General features: G+C 40.8%; 2 protein-coding genes across 3 annotated transcripts in view; one reads left to right on the top strand and one right to left on the bottom strand.

The window, feature by feature from the left end:
* UBAC2 (UBA domain containing 2) overlaps positions 1-22,433 on the bottom strand; it is a 152,632-nt gene that overhangs the window by 60,508 nt on the left and 69,691 nt on the right. For both annotated transcript variants that reach the window (XM_059995767.1, XM_059995768.1), the window contains exon 5: positions 2,299-2,422. In XM_059995767.1, coding sequence (XP_059851750.1) covers positions 2,299-2,422 — 124 coding nt within the window. The remainder of the gene's footprint in view (positions 1-2,298; positions 2,423-22,433) is intronic.
* On the top strand, positions 8,246-20,972 carry LOC132413481 (G-protein coupled receptor 183). The gene is made up of 2 exons (XM_059995474.1): positions 8,246-8,287; positions 19,235-20,972. Exon 2 carries the CDS (start codon positions 19,253-19,255, stop codon positions 20,333-20,335), a length of 1,083 nt encoding a protein of 360 aa, XP_059851457.1. The 5' UTR covers positions 8,246-8,287; positions 19,235-19,252; the 3' UTR covers positions 20,336-20,972.

Below are 22,433 nucleotides of genomic sequence, written 5' to 3'. Positions count from 1 at the left end.
AAAGCACAGGTAAAAAAAGAATCTGACAAGCTGTGCTCTTCTGTTAGCTAATGTGGAAATGAACACTGGCTACAACTTCAAATTTAATCCCTTGATCTAAAATTTAATCCTTTGATCTAGCATGGATGCTTGTTCAGTGTGAATGACTGATAATAACAAGGATGAGAATTATGTGGAAAAATATTTTTCTGTAGTCTTTTTCTAAAAGTATAGAGAACAATAAAACAGCTAATACTTTCACAGCACTTACTGTATGCCTTCTCTCCTAGCTGGGCTTCTTGAGGGCAGGTGCCACATCTCATGCTTCATTTTCTCCTCCACAGCCCCCAGCACCGGGCATTACATGACTGGCTCTTGGGCCATGTGTACTTAAATGACCCTTCACAAATATTTTTGCTCTCCTGATCATGATTAAAGTCATTCATTCACTCATCCATTCATGCGTCAAACGTCCCTGGTTTTAAGAAGTTGTTGAGTAAGAGACAGAGGCACAGAAACATGTGCGAAGATCCAGAGGGGAGGGATGGAAGGAGAGAACAGAAGTTTTGGGAGCAAAAGGTTCACGCTCATGTCAAGGTGGGGAGGGGTGGGGACTGACATGGGACAGGCAAGAAGAAACCCTGGATGCCATTCATGCTAAGGACTTCAGATTTTATCAAGAAGCCAGGGGCATTTCCACCTCTACTTTCTGACACCAGCTTCTACCTCACCAACAAAACAAAACAAAACAAAAAAAACAACCCACTCACAATCTCAGAAAAACCAAAGGTGGCAGCCACAGAGACATAAATGATTAATTAATAATAGGAACCAATTGACTTAGTTCTTATTATCTGTTCAGATTACCCTAAAAACTCAATGCTATAATCTCTAATCCTTCAAATGACCCTGTAAGATAGATATCGTTGTCCCCACTTTACAGATGGGCAAATGGGGGCTCAGAAAAAGTGACAGAGAAAGAAAATAATTACCAGAGCAACCAATTAAACCAAAGTCTACGTGACTCCAAAGACTTTCCACAATGCTCCACTGAATTCCTACTCCATAATTAATAAAACAATGTTTTTCACCCTCAAAGATGCTCTATAACTAGAGTCAACAATGAGGCTTAGAGGCTTCCATAACTTGACCCAAGTCTCAAGGTAATGTGTGCAATGTCAGAACTGGAACTTGGGTCTCCTGCCCCCCATCCAGGGTGCTCTTCTACCGTTGCATTCTGCCTTCTGTTGTAACATCTTAAAAAAAAATTAAACATGCCACAGCAAATCCTAGTAGTAAGAGTAAAATGCGGAAATGGGCTATTAGGTTATACGAGTACCAGGGAGGATAAGGGAGAGTGTGACGCTATATAGGTTGAGAGATGAAGAATAAACACATTTCATGAGAAACGGCTGTAAACTGGTTAGGAAACACCCACCCCAGATGAGCCACTGCTAACACAGGACAGCAGACTAGAGAAGTTAGAGGAAATGCTGAAGGTTAAAAGGGGAGGGAGCAGGGCATTCTACAGTGACACTGGTATCCGGTTCCACATGCGTGGGGTAAGGAATGTTACGAGCATAATGGTGGATCGAAAGGCCAAGCTACACACGGTACCACAGGAAACAGCAGAATAAAAATTTACATCAAAAGGTGTGAGAGTGAAAGAAAAGTGACAGGTACTACAGGTTGAAAACTGAAAATCACATGTATCTTCTATCATTGCGCCTGGAACCCAGCAGAGAGCAATCAATATTCATGGAATATTGGTGAAGATACTCTTTTTCAATTTAAGTCGAACAGTCAGTCCTCTAATGGCCTTCGTCTCAAACCATCTAGTGGATGGTGACAGTGCAATCAGGCCCGTGCAGCGCAGGAGCTATGAAGCTGGCAAAGCATATCTGGTTCCGCTTCAGAGCTTTGTGACACTCTATTCAGTACATTAATTTTGACAGTGGTTCTCCACTTTCCACCTTTTGACTGTTCTCATTTGTTTCCACTTCATACTATGATTTTTAAAAGACACTTAAACGCAATTGTACAATGAAATTAAAATATTTTCCACCGATACAAATTACAGTGAAAGCTCTTATCAGATTTCTAAAGGCTATGAAAGTATTCTAGTATCTTATATACCTTGACGTTCTTGTTCTGTAACACTTCCTTTGAACGTTTGATATAGATCACGAAGCCAAACTTATGGGAAAAAAACACACTGTTTTCAAGGAGATCAAATGAGAAAAAGACCAAAAAAAAAAAAAAAAAAAGAGAGAGAGAGATCTGGTTAAAGAAACACGAACATAAAAATGCATACTGTACCTGTAGTCCCAATATATAAATCAGCGTCTTGTTTGTGATGGACAACGGGCCCAGAATATGTGCCACCTGGACTCTCGGGATGGAGCAGTAAAACGGTACAAACAGAGCAAACACAGGTGCCAGGCTATGCAAACAAACACACAAACAAAATCACTATGGTGTAGCACCCGATTTAAAATACCATGGTAAATGCATATTTGAAGGAACACTGCTTATCATTTTATTTCAGTCTGAAAGCATGGTCTTAGATACACAAGTGGGTTTCTATACGTACATCACATCCAAAATAATTTGTACATATATACATTTTATGAGACCTCTAATTATCTAACCCTTGTCGACCCTCTCAAAACTATTGCAGAGAGGTGGTTCAGCATCTACTAATGAACTGTCAGCACTGTGAGAAAATTTAAAGTTGATGCTATGTTTTCTTCTCACGAATGACTTGAAATCTGATGAAAGAGACTAGATGAACCAAAAGCAAGAAACATTACAATTCATCACAGTCAAATCCAAAATCTTCATCTCAGACTTTGTCCAATTACATTTCACTCCAGCACCTGACAAGGCACGCTGCTCCTGTCCTCCCTTCCTCAAATTCCTTCCTGCTTTTGTCTTAAACCCTGTTTCTTGCTGGTCTGCCCCATGTGTCTCCCACCACTCCTCGCCTACCCTCTCCAGGCTTCCATTAGAGGCTTTTCTTCTTGCTCCAGTCTCTCCTGGTATAATCCTAAGCCCTTCTATGGCTTCAACTAAAAAAATGAAGTGAGTCCTCAAACTGTCCGGCTGTCCCCTCATCTTGGCTCTGAAACTCGATTTGATACCTTCAACTTGACATATTCCAAAGTCACAAACGTCTTTCTACTTAAAGTCTTGTTTCTCTCTAATCCATCTGCTAACACTGCCAACAGTATTGTCTTCCCCAAATACAACTCTGATCATGTCACACCCTTGTTTAAAACCCTTCCTTCCACAGGTTGCCAGTATCCAAAGAGGAAATCCAAACATCAGCACGAAAGAGCAAAGTCCTGCGATTCTTTCTTACCAGTGTGGTTCCTTGCAACCGTCTTCCTCTCCCTTCCCCTGATCTGGCCCATCCCCTCTCACCCCCTCCCCGCCCAGATGCTCCCTGGGCACCTTAGGCTCTGATGACTATTCACTGACACAGGTTATTGTTTCAACACAAGAGTGTCGGTTGCACTTTTCTGCTTAGGAAACTTACACTTACGGTGTATGACAGGGCTCAGCTCCTCTTCCCAGAGATTCCTCCACCCTCCTGCTGGTTAGCTGTTCTCCTTCACCCTCACAGCTACCCCAGTTTCACTGTTGTTGTTTTTTTTTGCGGTATGCGGGCCTCTCACTGTTGTGGCCTCTCCCGTTGCGGAGCACAGGCTCCAGACGCGCAGGCTCAGCGGCCATGGCTCAAGGGCCCAGCCGCTCCGCGGCATGTGGGATCCTCCCGGACTGGGGCACGAACCTGTGTCCCCTGCATCAGCAGGCGGACTCTCAACCACTGCGCCACCAGGGAAGCCCTCAGTTTCACTGTTTGAGTGAATCTGTGTGAGAGGCAATGGGCCAGCCACAGCAGCTCCGTCCACATCTCTAAGTAAGAAGCAGCCCCGAACCTCAAGGAACTAGAGCTCCAGGACGGCGAACTCACATTCCTACGAGGGCGAGGCGGGAGACATGAATGAGGCATGTGGTCTGGACACACACTTACACCCATTCTTCATTAAACTCACGGCTTAATTTAATTAGTCTTTTATTTTCTCATGTTTTGGATAAGTGGCATCGTACAAAGAACGACTGCTTTTACCATAAGAAAAATGCAAGAAATATTTTTCACTTCCACAAAGAAATGTTCTCATTATCATCTCTGTGGAAACAACAGGTCCCTCTCGTGCATTTTCCCATCTTCGATAGAGAATGTATTTAATTATGTAAAAAATTATTCACTGTCCTCTCGATTCTATTAAAAACAAAACCAAACCAAACACAGTTTGAAGATGTGATAAATGGCAGCAGCATCTACAGGCAGCTATAAGAATGTAGTAAATGCTAGAAGAGGGAAAACCCCAACCAGTGAACAGCTGAGCGCCAGGCCCTGGTCAGGACCGGAGACCCGAAGACAGGTAAGATGCAGTCTCCCGCGGTCTCGTAAGGAGACGGCAGGGACAGGGCAGCAGAGGTCTGCAGACAGCTCGGCGGACAGGTCTGGAATGCTTCACTCCTCTGGCCCTCCTCCTGGGCTGAATACATCCCAAGGCAGGGAAGGAGATACATGCCTGTGGTTATCCCAGCATTGGACCCAGTGCTTGGCACAGGAGAAAAGCTCATTAAATGTGGGGCAATGAAACAAGTCTTATTCTTGAACAGCTGTATGATCTACATCTTAACTAACTACATAGGGTTTTTAAAAAAACCTCCCATTAGATTATTCATTTTATGAGAAAGCACCACGTTCTATTTAGCGTTGCATCCCCCTAGTGCCTAATGCGGACACTTACCCGTAATCGACCGGTAACATTTGTTAGATTAAAAAAAAAAAATTAACGAAAGCAATTTTAACAGAGGGTTATTTAAATTGTCATTCTAAATATCAATACTACACACAAACACAGCTGATGAAGCAGCTGTGCATTCTTTTCGTTAAAAAGAACAAGTTAATCGCTCCTGGGCTTAAAATCCTGCAATGACCCACCGCCAGCCAAGAGTAAAAGCCAAAGTCGTGACAAACACGCACAAGACCCTGCGTCCCCCACCCCGACCTGCCTTCTACTCCGTAGACTCCCCCTACTCGCTCTCACTGCTCCCCGGACACAGGACTGTGCCCCAGGGCGCGTGCTGCTGCTTCCCCCTCTCCTGGCCATCTTCCCACAGACAAGTGCATCACTCACTGCCTTACACCCTTCAGGTCTTCACTCAAATAGCAACTTCTCCAAGAAGCCCTCCTTGACCACCCCACTCCAAACCGTAGCCCGCACTCACCTCACAGCCCCACCCCTACTCTGCCTTCTCTCCTTCCTCTCCCCACAGCACCAATAACCTCCGAATTTACTATGCGGCTTATTTATCATCTGTCTCCACGACTAGGATGGAAGCTCCTCGAAGGCAGGGATCTCTGTCAGTCTGTTTGCTGCTTTACCTCCACTCTCTAGAACCAGGCCTGGCACAGGGTAGTTGCTCAGTGAGTACTTGCTGAATCAATGAATTTCTCTTTAAAATGGTAAAACCATACAGCAGAATTTGTCTTTTGTTTTAAAGAACCCCTTTTCTTGTTTTGTTGTTTTTAATGGGATTGAAACATACAGTTTCATAGATATACTCAAAATATGGCCTGTTGTGCTCTTGGTAATAATAAGAAAACTCTATTTTGGTTGCACTTGAGTTTCTCACTACAGAACATGACTTTAGGTACCTAACTTATAGAAGGTCTTCTGTTTACATTTAGCAATGAAGTGTAAAGAGTGAAGCTATAATAAAATCTGAAGCAGAGTTCTTGTTGAGGTTACATTCCAATGTAAACTAAGAAATACTGATAGGAATTTTAATGACCCCAGCTCATATCTTATATACCAAAATAGAAGAAGTTTCAAAATTCCTTAGAAGTTATTCATCACTGTGTAGTTTTAAGTGATGACTAAACACTAAACCACATCTACCCATAATACAAAAAGCACATAGTTCAGACCACGGTTACACAGGTTGTTTTGTAGAAAATTTCCATTGCTATTTCTATACACACTGAGTGTTTTTAGTCACTGACCAGTTTTTCTCTTTTCCTTATTTTATGACAACATTTTTTCCTTATATTGGCAACAACAAGTCAGTTTGACCTTTTTGTATTGTGAACAGCTAACTTCTGGAAGTCCTATCTGGCTTAAGCATATAGAGCTGAGGTTCAGAAAAGAGGAACACGGTTCATAAAGAATTCATTCACTAACGTCACTAATATTTATTGAGTATCTACTCTATACTCACAACTGTGCTTGACAGAACAAATAAAATAGTAGAAACTCTCAGTTCAGGTCACAAACGTCCATCTCTTCTACAGAAAAGGACATGGACTCCACTTTTACAGTACAACTAAAGAAATCCTGGTAACTTTCAACAATAAAAATAAGGTTTGTGAGCTCATGAAATTATCTCACACTAAACCTCAACGGCATCTCAGAGGACAATTACCCTATCACCTCTTCTTTATACACTTGACTACTCTAATACCAAAAAAAGGGGGAGATCCAGTTTGCTAGAACATTTACTTTACCTAGATTTCATGATATAACAACGTTTTACTTAATAAAAACTATTTCAAAAACTAAAAACCAAAACCCCACCAGGATGGCTTTTCAACAAATTGAAAAACTTCTTCTCAACAGTGTCTTCTTCAAGGATTCTTCAATCCAAGTTTTAAAGGAAATAGTTCTAGAAGATTTTATCATATTGATCCACCAAATCATAAAATCTCTGTATTTCCCCCTCACAGAATTATTGGACTAGGAATTATCTTGGTGATCATTTAGTTCAATACTTTTATTTTATATAATGGGGTGGAGACCCAAAGAATTTAGGTGAGCTGTAGCTCTTCTGTTTGACAAGGTTTCTCTACAGATCTTCAGCACTTTAGAGCTTATAAGAACCTAACAAGCCTCTCAATGGAATCACACCGCTGAGAGGCTAAAGGTCCTCAGCCACTTGGACAGAATCCTGGAGTGAAGGGCCTCTGAGGTCACAGGGTTACAAATTCCTACCAAATGATTCAATTCTCTCTACGACATCCCTCAAAATAGTCATCCTGTTTATGCAAGCACCTGAATAAGAGACAACATGCCATTTTTTTATGATCTCAACTTTTGAGATCTACTTTCACATTTTGATTTGAAAGCTGTCTGGTAACCTCCTCTTACAAGGCCTTCCTTCTACTCTCTGGAGTTAGGAAGACTAACACATACAATCTAAACCCTTTACCATGAGAGCTTCCTAACACGTGAGGGTAATGATCACGTCCCTGCCAAGCCCAGACATGCTCAGTTTATTCCATCATTTCTCCTAAGACCTGGCATCTAGACCCCTCACCACCCATGCTCTAAGGTCATCCGTGCCCTGTAAAACGCAGCCTCCTGAGTTCACTGGGAATGGCCAGATCATCTCTCTTGTTCTGAGCGCTATATTTCCATTATTTTAGCCTGCAAATCAATTTGCATTTTGATAGCCATGTGACACTGTTGGTTTAAAGTGAGTCCATTAAGGCTTGAAGGTGAACAGCACAGGTCTCCTTCATCCTGTGCACGAGAGGCAATTCTAGCTGTAGGATGCCCCCTTCAACTCTTCCCTCGTCATGCATGTGTCCATGCAATCAGCGATCCAGTCAGTTGGTCTCCCGCCTGAAAATACTGACTAATCACTGTACACATGCATTTTTCTCCACTCACCACAGAAATTTCTGTTTCTTTCTCATTAAGCGGTTGATAAGATACAGAATGAGTGAACTACTCCCTGCACCAAGTTTCCAGGCAGACAGAATTGTCAAAATTGACATTTTTTCCCTAAAAACCTTTAAAAACTCACACTTTACACATAATATGGATACAAAATCATCAATAACTATGATTCTTTTTTTTTTCCTGGTTAAGGTTTATTGCTTCAGTCTCTTCCAAAGGATTTTTTTAAAACTTAAATCTTTATAGAAAAATTTATAAAGTTCCATAGATATCAAAAATACATAAATTCCAAGGGGTTTTTGGATAACTCTTTTTTAAAAAATCACTAACAGAAAAATTTCACTTCCTATTAACAAAAAAAAGTGCACACGCACACATGAGGCTAACTGATCATTACTGTGCTCAGTCACAGGGTGACAGAAAAAAAGCCACCACCATAAAAGGATGTCTGCATAATCTCCCTTAAAACAACGTGCCAAGGTTAACCTACTTCAGTTTGGGCGAATACTGACTGCCACCACACAGAGGTCCCAACAAGGCACTAAGAGGTAAGTACCAGATATTTTGCTTTTTCAACAAGGTCTTGTGAGTTAAGAAAAACTTTGAAACCCTAATTAAGGTTGAAGGTAAAGGTAAAGAATCTGTTCAACAAAAAGCTATAAACATTTCTAACAAAGATTTTATCATTAATATAGCTGAGACTCTCTGGTGACAGGCAGTTCTAATAAGCTGATACTAAGCTGGGTGAAAGCAATGGATCATGCCAGAAATATCTTTGCCAAAAAACAGGGCTAACTTTGTACTTCTGTGTGAACTCACAATTACAAAAAAACAGTATCAAATATTAATCATCAAATACTGCCAGTATTTCAGGATACTTTATGAAGGAAAGGAACAAAGTTATTTTAAAATGGAGTATTCCTACACTTAAATGTACTTATGTACTTATGTACTTATAACAAGTTATACAGCACAATTTAAAATAAAAGAGTTAGTACATGTTACTATTTGACCACATATGTAAGCACATAAAAGTCTTTCCTATACTTCTATTATTTCTCTACTTTTATACTTTCTATTATTTCTCAGGATAGAATCCCAGTAGTAGAATTCCTGGGGCAAAGGGTACACATCTAAAAAAAAAAAACAACTTCAGATATAAATTGATATTTTTCAGTTTACAAAAACATTTTACGAATTTACTCTCCCACCAGTGACAGTCTGGGCCTCACTGCTTCTCAGCCAACATGAGTATTTTAATTCTAAATATAAACTATTAATCTAACAAGTGAAAAAAGAACATCTCTTTGCTTTATATTTATTTGATGATCAGAAAGACTAAACACATCTCCGTATTTTTTTCTAGAACTTCTGTGTGCCCCAAAAATATCACAAAACAATGAATTATATGCAGTGAATTGCCAGTATTTACGTCCAGGTTGGGAATGGAGGTAACAGAAACTTGGTAAAATATAAGCTGTGCAGAGACTTCCTCTAAAGGAGGGTGTGTTTTTTTTTTTTATTTTGGCGGGGGAGGTGGTCTCACTTTAAGTACAATATAGTGTAGTGGTTAAGAGCATGGGCTCTGGAGTCAGGCTTGAACTGGGGCTCCATTATTTACCAGCTGCGTGACTCTGGACAAGTTACTTCCCAGGCTTCAACTGCTTCATTTGTAAAATGGGGAGTAATCATACTGCCCAGGTCTTACAGTACTGGCTCTCACAGTAAGTGCTGGAAAACTGCCTGTTACCATTCTCTCTTCCCTCTGCCCATTAAACCACGGAAGGATGAATCCAACATGCAAAGTTTCCTTGCCCTATCATTTCTATGGGAATTATTTTTCTTGAACTTATTTCTAGATCTTTAGAAAATATTTTACATAAAGACCGAGTCTGTGGATGATTATACATCTAACTGTGTTTTCTGTCTGGACTTTGCATTTGCGAGTATTTCAGTGCCTGTTTTCTCTTGGGGGTTAATCATAGTTTTGGACATAATACTGCAAAGAGCACACCGCTCCAGAAAGCATTCTCACTCACAAGGTTCACCTATCATGTGGTGGTGGGAATTCCTTTTATAAATCACTTTCAACTAGCTTCTGAGAGCTTTTCAGTAACATGACCAGTCATTTAATGGAATAAATATGACTTTCATTCATTTATGCTTTCCAGAGGCATTTACTAGATATCTGCTGCTGGCCAGCTCTGAAACACTCTATGGGATCAAATGAGATAAAGCCATCATCCTTAAGAAGTTTACATCTAAAAAAAGAGCTCACCATCCAGTAAAGGAGTTTACTAGTGACAGCTTTCTCTCTGCTATGGTTAAGGGCCTCCTGGAGTTGTTAAAATGCCCTGGTTGTGTATGTGCTGAGGATGTGCAGTACCCTCCAGTCTGTATCCTTCTTAGCTTGCCAGGAAGTTTGTAAAATAGTGGGCTTCAATGTAAGATGAAATAACACACGTTAAAATCCTCTGCAAACGACAGAGGTAACAAAGATCCTTGTGGTATCTGGAAAGCCCAAAGAGAAGAATAAAAATATTTTGCTAAATATCTGCAAATATTTAAATACCAGTATAAAAATAAATTAACAGCATAAGAGCTATCCTAGGTCTTCACCATCTTCTCTCAGTGGAAATTTTAGTCCAAACTGTTTTATAGACATCTTGTTAAAAATAGTAAAAATCTAAGTTTATTTATAAAACTTTTACTTACTTTGAAATATGCTACAAATAAATTAATGAATTCCTGATTTATATCAGCATATTTCCCTCCTTCCCTCCCTCCTCCCTCTCCCCACCTCCCTAGCCCTTCTCTGCTCTCTGGTTGAGACAGGTGTATGAGTTGGTTTGCGTTAAAGTTTTGAGATGTCTTCCTATTTTACTTGTTTCCTACCAATAACCTCAGAGCATGCTGGAAATAGGAGCTAGGGCTAAAACATACTACACTGAATGTGATTTCTGGAGCCAAACTGCCTGGATTAAATCCTGACACTTAACAGCTGTGTCTTTAGGCAAGACTCATAAGTGCTCTGTGCCTCAGTTTCACCCGTGGCAATGGATTTGGGAAAGTTTTGTGAGATTCAGTGAGTGAACATACATAAGGGACACAGTCTATGCTGAATAATACTGGTTACTATTATCAATCAAATGTATCCTGCAGTCTGATAAGAAACTTTGAGGATCAAGAAAGCTGGGATTCTGCTATTCCTTAATGGATATTTATTGAGCATCAATCATGGGTCAGCTGGAGATGCACAAAATTAACAACACAGCCCCCACTCTCAGGACTTCACAGGCCAGTAGGAAACAGAAACAAAACAAACAGTACAGATGCCAGTACAGAGGGCAGTGCCCTGGTGAGGACACCCCACGCTGCCTTTCTGTGGGGCAGGGGGAGGTGCTGTCGGGGGAGCAGGAGAGGATAAAACCAGGGAAGCTTCCGGGAGCAGCTGATTCTGAGCGAAGCCCTGAAGGAAAGCAGGAGCTGAGGATCCAGGACCGGGGAGAGGAGGCTCCAGAGAGAAGGAAGAGGGTCAGAAAGGAACAGAGCTGTGAGAGAACACAGGACATCAAAAGACAGCAAGCAATCTAGTAGGGCCAGAGCCAGGGGGTCACAGGATGGAAGACGGCCAGAGATCCAGCTGAAGAGGGAAGCAGACCCCGAGCACGAAGGAGACCGTGTGGCGTGACAGACGGCTTGCAGTTTGCCTGGGCACCATCTGAATGGCACGGTGCGTGCTGCAACTGCAACTCCACGGAGAAGTGAGGGCGGCCTGAGGCAGGCAGGGCAGTGGGAGCAGCACGCACACAGGGAGACGGACAGACAGAAGGGGACGTGCAGAGGAGAGGCCGGGGGCCGGCGGGCTGAGGGCAGGAGGCAGCGGGGGACGAGGACACGGAGGCCTGCGTGGTCCCTGGCTTGGCAACTGTCCTGAGGGGGGACCCTGAGCAAATGATCCAATCTCTCCTGAATTTTGCTTATCCATAAAATGAGGATATTTAATGTTTCTGACTAAGTTCTATGAGGTAATAGAGACGAAAATCAAGATCTGAAACTCGCTTGAACTTTAAGGAGAAAGGGTTGTTTCTAGAAATATTTTGGATTCAGAGGATAAAGATTATACTGACTCAGCCCTTCATTATAAGGAGTCTTTGTATATTATGCAGTTGGTTATCCTACATACAGGTCAAATCATGCCACAGGGAAACACAGTATTTGTCTTCCTTACACTGAAATGAGTATTACGGTGGGATTATATTTTCTTCCAGTTCCTAAACATTATGCCATATACTTCAAGTCCGCAGTGCTACCATCTCCTCTGTCTTCATCTCTGAAGACTTTCATACCGTCCTAGTCAGTATTCAAGCTGCCAACAGCCACACAAGGAATAAATAATCAGTGAAAGGTGAAAGAAAACTAGCCAGACTGTGTAAAACCCCAAATGTGCAAGTGGGTGTTTAACCAGGTAACACAAATGTCAGGCACCTTTCACTTTCCCATCAATTCCAAGGTACGTGTTTACAGAAGGTGAAGTGTCTTTAGCGGGTGCCCACTGGGTTCAGGACACCGCCGAGGCACAAAGAGGAAAGTGCAGATGGGCCAATGCTGTTTTTTTTTTTTTTTTTCCTGTTCTGAAGAAGCTCCCTGTGCACTGTCCTGCACATGACCCTGTGCAGACCTACTGAGAGGTGGGCAGGACCAGGCTGTGTCCTGGGGTGAGCCGCAGGGTCACCCTTCCACAAGCCGGAGGATGCAAGCGAGCGAGCTCCCTAGGAGACAGGGAAGAGAGGTGCCCTCAGACGACTCAACTCCTGACACAGACACTCTGGCACGTGGGAGGTTCCGTCTGAGAAAGTGGGGGCACCTGTCAGTGGTCACCTTTCTGGACAATCTTCCCTATATAGTCTCCCAAAAAATCAATCTTGGACACAGCTATCAACCTAGGACTCAAAGCTAGTGAAAAAAAAAAAGGTATCACCTGATAGTGTAGGAAGATCTCCTTGACTAGGTTATCGGGGTGTGTGCTGGCCGTCAGAGCGGTTGAGAGCAGGGTAGTAGTCTGGAACGGCCATCAGACTGCACCAGTGAAGGGACGCGAGGCTGGGCCTGTGCTGGTCACTGCCCGTCTGTGCCTCAGGGATGCCTGTTTCGCACCTGCCTGTTTTGTAGGCCAGTGGGACACACAACTGCTCAGGTGATGGTTGTTGAGTCACCGTAAAGCAGGTGAGAAACATGACTGGTTGAGTGCTAGGCCCCGGTATGTGTGACACTGGACCAAACTCAGATGTCCCTGTTTGCTCAGCTTCAAGAACAAGGAGGCTTTTTCAAGCAACTGACAAATACGTATAAAACTAGGTAACAGTAGGAAGCAGCAATGATTTCTTTCTTCCACGGGGTATGTTTGTCCTCAAAGGCAGTAGACAGCCCCAGCCTGCTGTCGTGATCCATCTGTGCTCATCTGCTTCCCGGGAGACCAAATCCCTGTTGCTCCTTTGAGCCTGGAGCCTTCCTCTGCCCCCTCCTTTCCCAGTGACTTTATTTTCCCACTCCAGAAATTTTACCTCAATCTTACCCCTCTTCAACAAAATAACCAAAGGACAGTGTAGCAACAGAAATCAGACAAACAATGGGATCAAACAACAACACTCATCATTTAACAACAGACAAGTATCACTTGTATCTGCACGTCCATTCTTGGGTTGTTTTTGAGAGTGTACTCCTGTAACTTCCTCTTTGGTGCAGGCCACTGTGGGCACTTTGAGTCACAGCATCTCAACGTGTAAACATGGTCCTGAGCAGACTTCATCTCACAGAGAAGTCACCTCTTATTAATGATCATGTCAGCATGACCTGACCCATTCGATTCATTGCTAAGGACTGAATTTAAACAAAATTACTAGAAGTTTAACCCCTTCTTACTTTTAAGTGTTGATGATTATTAAGCAAATAAATATTAGGGGTATCCAGGACATTTCAGGAATCTTAAAGCTAAACACTAAAAGCTGGTATTCTAGCATTTACTAAATCTTTGAATATAATGAGGATTTTATTCTGTTTCTGCCACAAATAAATCATTATCCAAGCAAGTAAATTGGGATTGCAGAAGTACCCTGTGAAAAGTCACAAATGCCTCCAAGTTGGTATCCAGGCTAAATAGTTCTAGAGTACAAATCACATTAGCTCTTAGTTTTCTTTAATACTAATAAATGAGTTTTGAGGGGGCCTTTTATTTTTTCCTTTCTGTGGCTAGAAAGAACTTGACAATTCATGTCAACATGTCTGGTTATGCAAAAATGACACGATAGTGTCTTAAGAAACACTAGCTACTCTATTAGTGAGGAAATCAATTCTAGAGAAAAGCACACACAGGCCCACTTTCAAAAATGTAAGTGAAAATACTTCGGAGGATATTTTGCTGTGGAAGAACTTGCTGTTTTACACGTTAGGATAATAGTAAAGTTAAAAGGATCAATATTGCGTTACAGAGACAAACCTGAGATAGCCTCGTTTGCTTATTAACAAAAATGTTAAGAGAACTGGCACAGATGGCTGCCCCGTAGTTCCTTGGGTGGAACCTGAATAAGAACCCACACTTCCCGCAGCCCAGGTACTATCTGTGCCCTCAGGGCAAAGCTTGCAATCCTCATTCTTGTCTCTCAGCTGTGAGGCACTAAGGACAACTTAGGGACATTGTACATCCTTTCATCAGAAAGCATTATGAGGAAATTATAATTATTACAGGTACAAGTATTCTAAGGAAAAAAAATTTAGACCAAACATTTCTTTATGCTTTTCTTAAGGCAACAAAATGACGAGCCATAGTTTCAATACTTTCAAGTACAACTCAGTATATCTATCCTAAATACCACGTCAGACGCTGTTGTCTAATAATTACGACAAATACTTAAAATATAGTGAAAAAAAGAAAGAAAGGATTTAGTTATGACTAAAAGAGGAAGGACTAGATACAGTTAAAAGGGGAATTTGCAATCAAAAGCTTAGTAAAGGAGCACTGTAATGCAAAGAGCAAGCAGAACCCGGGTGTGTGTGTGAGAAGAAACATAGCAAATACTGAGATAACACCTCATTCAGACAACAGCACATTCCCAACATCCATCCTTCAGTTTGAGGTCCTCAGACATTAAAAGGTATCATTTCTGAATTTCCAGGATCTAGCATATAGAGGAGGCACTAAACCCAATTTTTGCTGAATAAAAGAATGGAGTAAGTCAACGTTCAGGAAAGTAATCCTGAATCCTAAAATGATTAAAGGAAGGGATAAAATAATATTTCCGAGGGAAGATGATAATAAATTGGGATTGGTTGATATAAGAACGGGATAACAACAGTCAAGTATGTGAAAGTGGCTTTCTCTCAATTTGGAAAAGATAAAATGGACTAAAACTATAGCATTAGTAACACAGGATAAGTAACACCAAAGGTAATATACTAGAGCTGTTGACGGATGGAATCAACCTTCCAGAGGTTACTAAATATCCAAAAGAACACATTTCAAAACAGCCCAGAGTCTCCTTTACTTGAGATCCTCTGGGTCAGCCCATTTACACATCCACGTTGTGCAGGTGCCTTTCTTGGACCGACTCGGGGCAGGGGCGGGCAGCAAACAGCCCTTCCCCAGTCTCCCCCTCAGGGCTCCATGACGCAGCGTCCACCAGTCTGGCCTCCCACTTGGGAAGGCACCTCTCCTGGAGTGGGAGTCCCGTTGTCCTCTGGAAGAATCGTCTCCCTGCTCTGGAACGGCTAGGCCACACGTGCCCCGGCTGTTTGTGTACAGGTGAGGATGGCCCTGAAGCCTAGACCAGTTTGAAACTACAAACTCTCAGTTCTGGAAAGGCAGCGTGAAGCAGCTGCCCCTGCCGAGGACTGGACAGAGTAGGAGGCTTGAAGCCAGGCTGGCAGAGAGAAGGATCCAGCATGACCCTTACCTTCTCTGACAGAGGTTTCCTTGAGTGGAGAGTGGGTGCGTGATGGCAACACCTGGCTTGCAGGGCTGCTGGGACGGTTCTTCCAAACATGACTTAAGGTAGGCACCTAGCGAAAACTAAGGCATAAATCTGAATAAAGAGCACTAGCTTTGAAAAGTATGTCAGAGGACAAGGCTTTTGCAAGAAGAGCTGAATTTCAAAAAAGATTTCTTCAGATTAAAAAAAATTATTTACCTATTTACTCATTTCATAGTCAATTCATGTTTGGTGTTAAAAATTTAGAATATATGATGAAACTCAAAAATTACTTGTACTTGTGAACTATGTTTTGGCCTATATATCCATGCAGGGATGTGTGTGTGAACAGCTGCTTTTCCTACCGGCAAAGTGGCCTGTTGTGGAATCTGCTTTCCTTACTTAACATCATCCTCTGTCAGGAAATAGGCATCTACATTGCCATTTTCAGTGGCTGCATCGTATTCTACTATACGGCCATAAAATACTTAACCAGTTCCCTAATGACGGACATTCGATTTGGTTGCAAATTTTCGCACTTAAAATTAACACTGTGTTAAACATCTTTTTCTTAACTTAAAATGTTCTGGAAACACTGCCTTTTGTGACGCTACTGGGTTTATTTCATTCAGTGAAGCAGCTGGGCGTGCATTTGCAACTGGTAGGCAATGGCACATTCTCTGATTCATACATTAGTGTAACTTTCCTAATCTCTACAATAATTATTATTCAGATGGAGGATTAGCAGACTCCACAGTGTATTTTTTCCCCCACCATGTATTTTAAAGGCAGTTCCCAGGAACCTGCTTTGGAAGACTCCTCGAAATAAAATTTACATATTGAGATTTTCAGAAAAACATTTTTTTCACAAAAATTAGAAAAATAAAGGCAGCTCTTAATGCCTGTTCCTAAACTGCAACCCGTGCCTGGAATTTCCACCTCTCCCTCCAGAAAGCCACTTCTCACACGAGCGAAGCCTTTCCCTACTAACTGCAAAAAGTTTTCCTACTTTTATTCCACAACTGCAATTTACACAATTTCCCTTTCAAGAATCACTCCATCCCCCCACCCCCGCACAAAATATAAAGTCCATATTTATTGGTTTTTGTTTGTTTTGTTTTCTATTTCATTAATATCTCCAATTAATTTTATTATTCTACTTTTTTGGGGCAAACTCAGTTCTTTTCTAGCTTCTTGGAGCTGTATATTTAACTTAGCTATTTTCAATTTTTTAAGAAATGAATGCATTCAAGGTTTTGCATCAATCTCGGATTAACTCTTTAGCTGCGTTCCACAGTTCTGTAGTATTTTTGTCCTTCGGTTCTAAGCACTTCAAATTTTGCATTGTGATTTCTTAACCCATGAGTTCCTCAGAAAAATATATCTTTAGATTCCAAGTGCATCCTTTATCTTTTTATTTTTGATTTCTAACTTAGTTGCACTGTACTACTCACAAGGAATGTGAGCTGCTAGCTAATGATTTTCTGAGAAATCTGAGACACCTCTCATGATCTAGTACATGGTTAAATTTGCAAATAATTCTAATGTGCTTTCAGCACAAATTCTGTTAGCTTTTAAGTCATGTTGGGTCAATCTTTTTTTTACCTGTCATATTCTAATAAAAATATGTTAAAATCTCCCATTATGGCTGTGGATTTGACCATTTCTCCTTTAGATTCTGTCAAATTTTGCTGTTACACATACAGTTCATGATTCTTTTCATGCCCTTGGTGAACTGTTCTTTTTAACTTGTGTAGCGACCTTCTTTACCTCTATTAATATTGATTGTGCCTTGGATTCTATTTTTTTCTGATGTTAATATTGCTACTCTGGCTTTCCACTGGTTGGGGTTTGCCTGGTATGCGTTTTCCCGTGCCTGTTTTCAAACTTTCCAAATCGCTTTGAGTTCCCTCTTTTCTAAGCAGCATACAGCTGGATTTTTAAAAATCCAAACTGACAGTCTCTGTCTTCTGATCAGTGAGTTCAAGCCATTTAAATTTGTTGTGACGCATTTCCTACCCTCTTATTTTGTGTTTTCTACCTATCATCCTCATCCTTTGCTTCTTCCCAGTCTCCTTTCTTGTATTCCCTTGATTAATAAAAAGTTCTACTTCCTTTGTTGCTTCCTTTTGCTTTAGGTTGTATTCCCATATTTTCTTGATTAACCTATCAACACTGTAGATAATGCACACCTATGACATTAGTGCAATCCTCTCAGAACCCTCCTTGTCCGTCAGCATCACTGTTTTAAGATGGTTAGAACTAAGTTAGCAGAGCTCCAGTTCATTTAATACCGCAGTCGGAGAAGTAGATTTGTAGTCACTGCTTTGATAAGGCTAGGGATAGAGTTCTTTCCTTTAACATACAGTACCATCATCACTAGATATATTCAACTTTTCCCTCAGCTTTGGTGACTTTCAGATTTGTGCATAGAGATAGACCTATCAGAAAATTATCTTTCTTCTAAAAATAACTTCACAGAATTTGTTGCTCTTCTCTTCCTTAGTTTTATCCAAGTTCAGCCTCATAAATGGAGTTTTATTGTAGGAGTTTTCCAATTTTCAACTGAGGACTTGAAATTTCATCTTAGACGTTATTTATAACAAGAAACGAGTTGGAAATAATCCAGATATTCATAAAGGGAGTAGGTAAGCAAATTATGCATTAACACACTGTAATACTGCAGAATATCTATCAAATGTCTATATAAGATCTACACATAGGACAAAAATATAGATTACACTGATCCATGAACATGGTAAATGAATAAAGCAGAACACAGAACACCACATGTGTAATGCGTCCTACAGTGTGTCCATGTAGGAACACATACTGATGCATCAGCGGGGTATCTGCATTAATTTTGAAGTTTCCCCTTGAAGCTCTTACATTTTTTCCCTTTGTTTCTCTTTCTTCTTTTTTGTTGGGGCTGCTGTGGTCATCGTCTTCTTTTCTTTCTTTCTTTTCTTTTTTAAGAGAACCTAACAAAGGCCTTAGCTTGTTTCTCACAATTTTGGGGTTAACACAAATCAGATCACTGTGGTGAGTCCATATTTCACTACATAAATGTGTGACTGACTTCATTTCCTGGCAGTGACATGCATTTGGCGGAAAAAAAAAAGTCCAACTGATATTCAATTTAAAAGCAAAGTGTTACGCTTCCTGAAATGTGGGGTGCTTTACATGATTTTTACTCTTAACCAGACAATGATTCAGAAAAAGGAAGGGGAAATTTCTGCCGAAAAAGTTAGTGCATTCCCTCTTCTCGCAAAAATACATTTGCCCTATTTAAACGGTTCTATTTCCTTTGCCAGAGCTTTGCTAAAACCACCAAATTGTGAGAGTAAAAGCATAAATTTTATTCTCTGCTGTTTCTGTTACTATATAGTATGTAACCACATTACGTATCACAGATTATAAAAAATTATATCAATCTTGAAATTTTAGAAGTTAGATCTATAGGAGGCAGTTTTTATCGCTTTTAGTTAAATATGCTTTTTTAATTAAACGTACCCTTCTTGGTTTTGTTAGAGACCTTGAACACTGCTGATGGATATAAAAATGGACAACTTTACTACACCCTCTGCAGCTCCTCTGGAGAGCGACTGTGACCTCTACGCCCACCACCGCACAGCCAGGATCCTCATGCCTCTGCATTACAGCATCGTCTTCATAATTGGGCTCGTGGGAAACCTGTTGGCCTTGACAGTCATTATTCAAAACAGGAAAAAAATCAACTCTACCACTCTATATTCAACCAATTTGGTGATTTCAGACATACTGTTCACCACCGCTCTGCCTACACGGATAGCCTACTACGCACTGGGTTTTGACTGGAGAATCGGCGAGGCCTTGTGTAGGATAACTGCTCTCGTGTTTTACATCAACACGTACGCAGGCGTGAACTTCATGACCTGCCTGAGCATTGACCGGTTCTTTGCCGTGGTGCACCCGCTGCGGTACAACAAGATGAAAAGAATTGAACATGCAAAATGCATTTGCATATTTGTCTGGATTCTCGTATTTGCTCAAACACTCCCACTGCTCATAAAACCTATGTCAAAGAAGGAGGCTGAAAGGACTACGTGCATGGAATATCCAAACTTTGAAGAAACCAAATCTCTTCCCTGGATTCTGCTTGGTGCATGTTTCATAGGATATGTACTTCCGCTGGTAATCATTCTTATCTGCTATTCTCAAATCTGTTGCAAGCTCTTTAAAACTGCCAAACAGAACCCATTAAGTGAGAAATCTGGTGTAAACAAAAAGGCTCTCAACACAATTATTTTTATAATTGTTGTGTTTGTTGTCTGTTTCACACCTTATCATATTGCAATTATTCAACACATGATTAAGAAGCTTCGTTTTCCTGATCTCCTGGAATGTAGCCAAAGATATTCATTCCAGATATCTCTGCACTTCACAGTATGCCTGATGAACTTCAATTGCTGCATGGACCCTTTTATATATTTCTTTGCATGTAAAGGGTACAAGAGAAAGGTCATGAAGATGCTGAAACGTCAAGTCAGTGTATCAATTTCCAGTGCCGTGAGGTCAGCCCCTGAAGAAAACTCACGTGAAATGACGGAAACTCAAATGATGATACATTCCAAGTCTTTAAATGGAAAGTAAAAAGGAATTAAATCTTGCATTTATAGCAAAGTAAACTGTATGACAAACTTTGCAGGACTTTTCTTATAAATCAAAATGATTGTTTAACTTCTAATTAGGATTCTTTTAAATTCCTTTCATTGGGCACTATATTTCTCACCTCCAACTTGGAAGTAAATTGATATATATGCATTTTTTTACACTCGAGAACAACATTAAGCAAAGTTCTAATTTGTAAATGAAATACTACACCAAAAGGGAGCATATTTTAATAACTCACAGTGTAGAAAGAAAAGTTTTGTGTTAATGAAAAATTTAATCATTAATATTTCCTGCCAATAATTTGGCAAAAGAAAAAAAGACTATTAAAATTGTATATTGCCAGTGTAGAAATGTTAATATTGTAACATATTTCTTTTCTTTTTTTTTGATAACGTATTTCTTCAGTTCATGTTTCTTTCAATCTTAGACTTTATCTCCTCGATAATAAGTTTTTTTGTTTTGTTTTGTTCTGAGTCATAAGTTTTTGTTTCAAAAAACTCTTTTGGAATAAAGAGCTGGATGCTACAAAATTATGAGTATGTCCTTCAGTGCTCACTGTCAACTCTTAGCAAAAGTTACAGGGAGGATAAAATTAGCAGTAGACAGAGTTTGGACAGCAACATTATGGTGATGAATGCAATGAAAGCTCTTCCCAAACAGCCAGCATAGCATTCAAGGGCCACTGCTCAGGAATATGACGAGGACTTCCTGTGCAAGGAGGCACCACGTGCTAAATTCTCCTTGAGAATAAAAAAGTATACAAATAGCCTTGGTTTTTCTTGGGTCCCTAGGGGATGGTTTCTTATTTATACAGAAGTTGACAGTACCCTGTATCTGTATTTCAGGGGTTTCGGTTACCAGAAAGGGTAGGGAGGATGAGCAGTGGGGTGTAGTTGTCACTTGCCTAAAGAAGATGGGGAGTAAAATGCAAAATCATAAACTTCAGAGTAGCCAGGATTCTTTACAACATTATATAAATAAATATATAAATTTTATATAAATAAATACCTTTTTATGAGTAGCATGACCTCTGCAAATACAATCACCCATCTGCCAGCTCAAATTTGCTTTATTGAATCCCCAAATTACCCCAATACAGTATCCATGTTAGCAATGATACCAAGTTTGATAACGGAACTAAAGAAATGAAATGCTGTGTCATGAGTCATACTTAAAATTTTTATTAGGCTTTATATCCTGGAAATATTTTCTTTCAAAGTCTTCTCTTACTCATTTTCAACTTTTATCCTGTAAGAAAACTAATCTTAATGGTTGATTCAGCACCATTTACTGAGTGCTTTCTGATTTGTATTTTGTTAATTTCATAGATAGCTAGCTGACCTTAAAAAGCCACTGTCAAGGGCTTCCCTGGTGGCGCAGTGGTTGAGAGTCCGCCTGCTGATGCAGGGGACACGGGTTCGTGCCCCGATCTGGGAAGATCCCACATGCCGCGGAGCGGCTGGGCCCGTGAGCCATGGCCGCTGAGCCTGCGTGTCCGGAGCCTGTGCTCCACAATGGGAGAGGCCCCAACAGTGAGAAGCCCGCGTACCGCAAAAAAAAAAAAAAAAAAAGCCACTGTCAAAAATAGGCACTGGTCCTTGTTTCACCTTACGGAGACAGGTGAGACCACAAGGATGCAAGTCAGGAACTTAGGGCCTCTCCTTCACTCCATCTAATAAACATTTCCAAGTGAAGGAGAAAAAAGGGCAAAACACTAAATTTTATGCAGGGTGGCACTTATGTAGTCATTTGAGTTGGATCCCAAAAGAGAAACCATTGTGAAAGTTGCTGAAGGAAAACCAGAAACAAAGCTTCCTGAATTTCAGATCATTTTCATGGCACACTAGCTCTATGACTATGTTCCAGCATAGACTATTGTATGTATAAGCCAACATGCTGTTTCATAGCAGATAAGAGAGGCCTCTCGGTGCTAATGGTCAGTTCCTAAGATCTTCCAAACAAGGTAGTAAATACCTATGTCACTTGACAAAGGAATGAGTAGTTTTCTCCCTCCTTCTTCCACTATATCACAAGTCTGCGCAAATGATTTTATCCAATCATCAGTAGCCATACTGCC

The sequence above is a fragment of the Delphinus delphis genome, chromosome 18 (assembly GCF_949987515.2).
Source record: "Delphinus delphis chromosome 18, mDelDel1.2, whole genome shotgun sequence".
NCBI lineage: Eukaryota > Metazoa > Chordata > Mammalia > Artiodactyla > Delphinidae > Delphinus > Delphinus delphis.
This window is presented reverse-complemented; position numbering and strand designations above follow the sequence as displayed.

Excerpts from the sequence above, each read along its gene's own strand:
- LOC132413481 (XM_059995474.1), top strand. The coding sequence starts at position 19,253 with ATGGATATAAAAATGGACAACTTTACTACACCCTCTGCAGCTCCTCTG.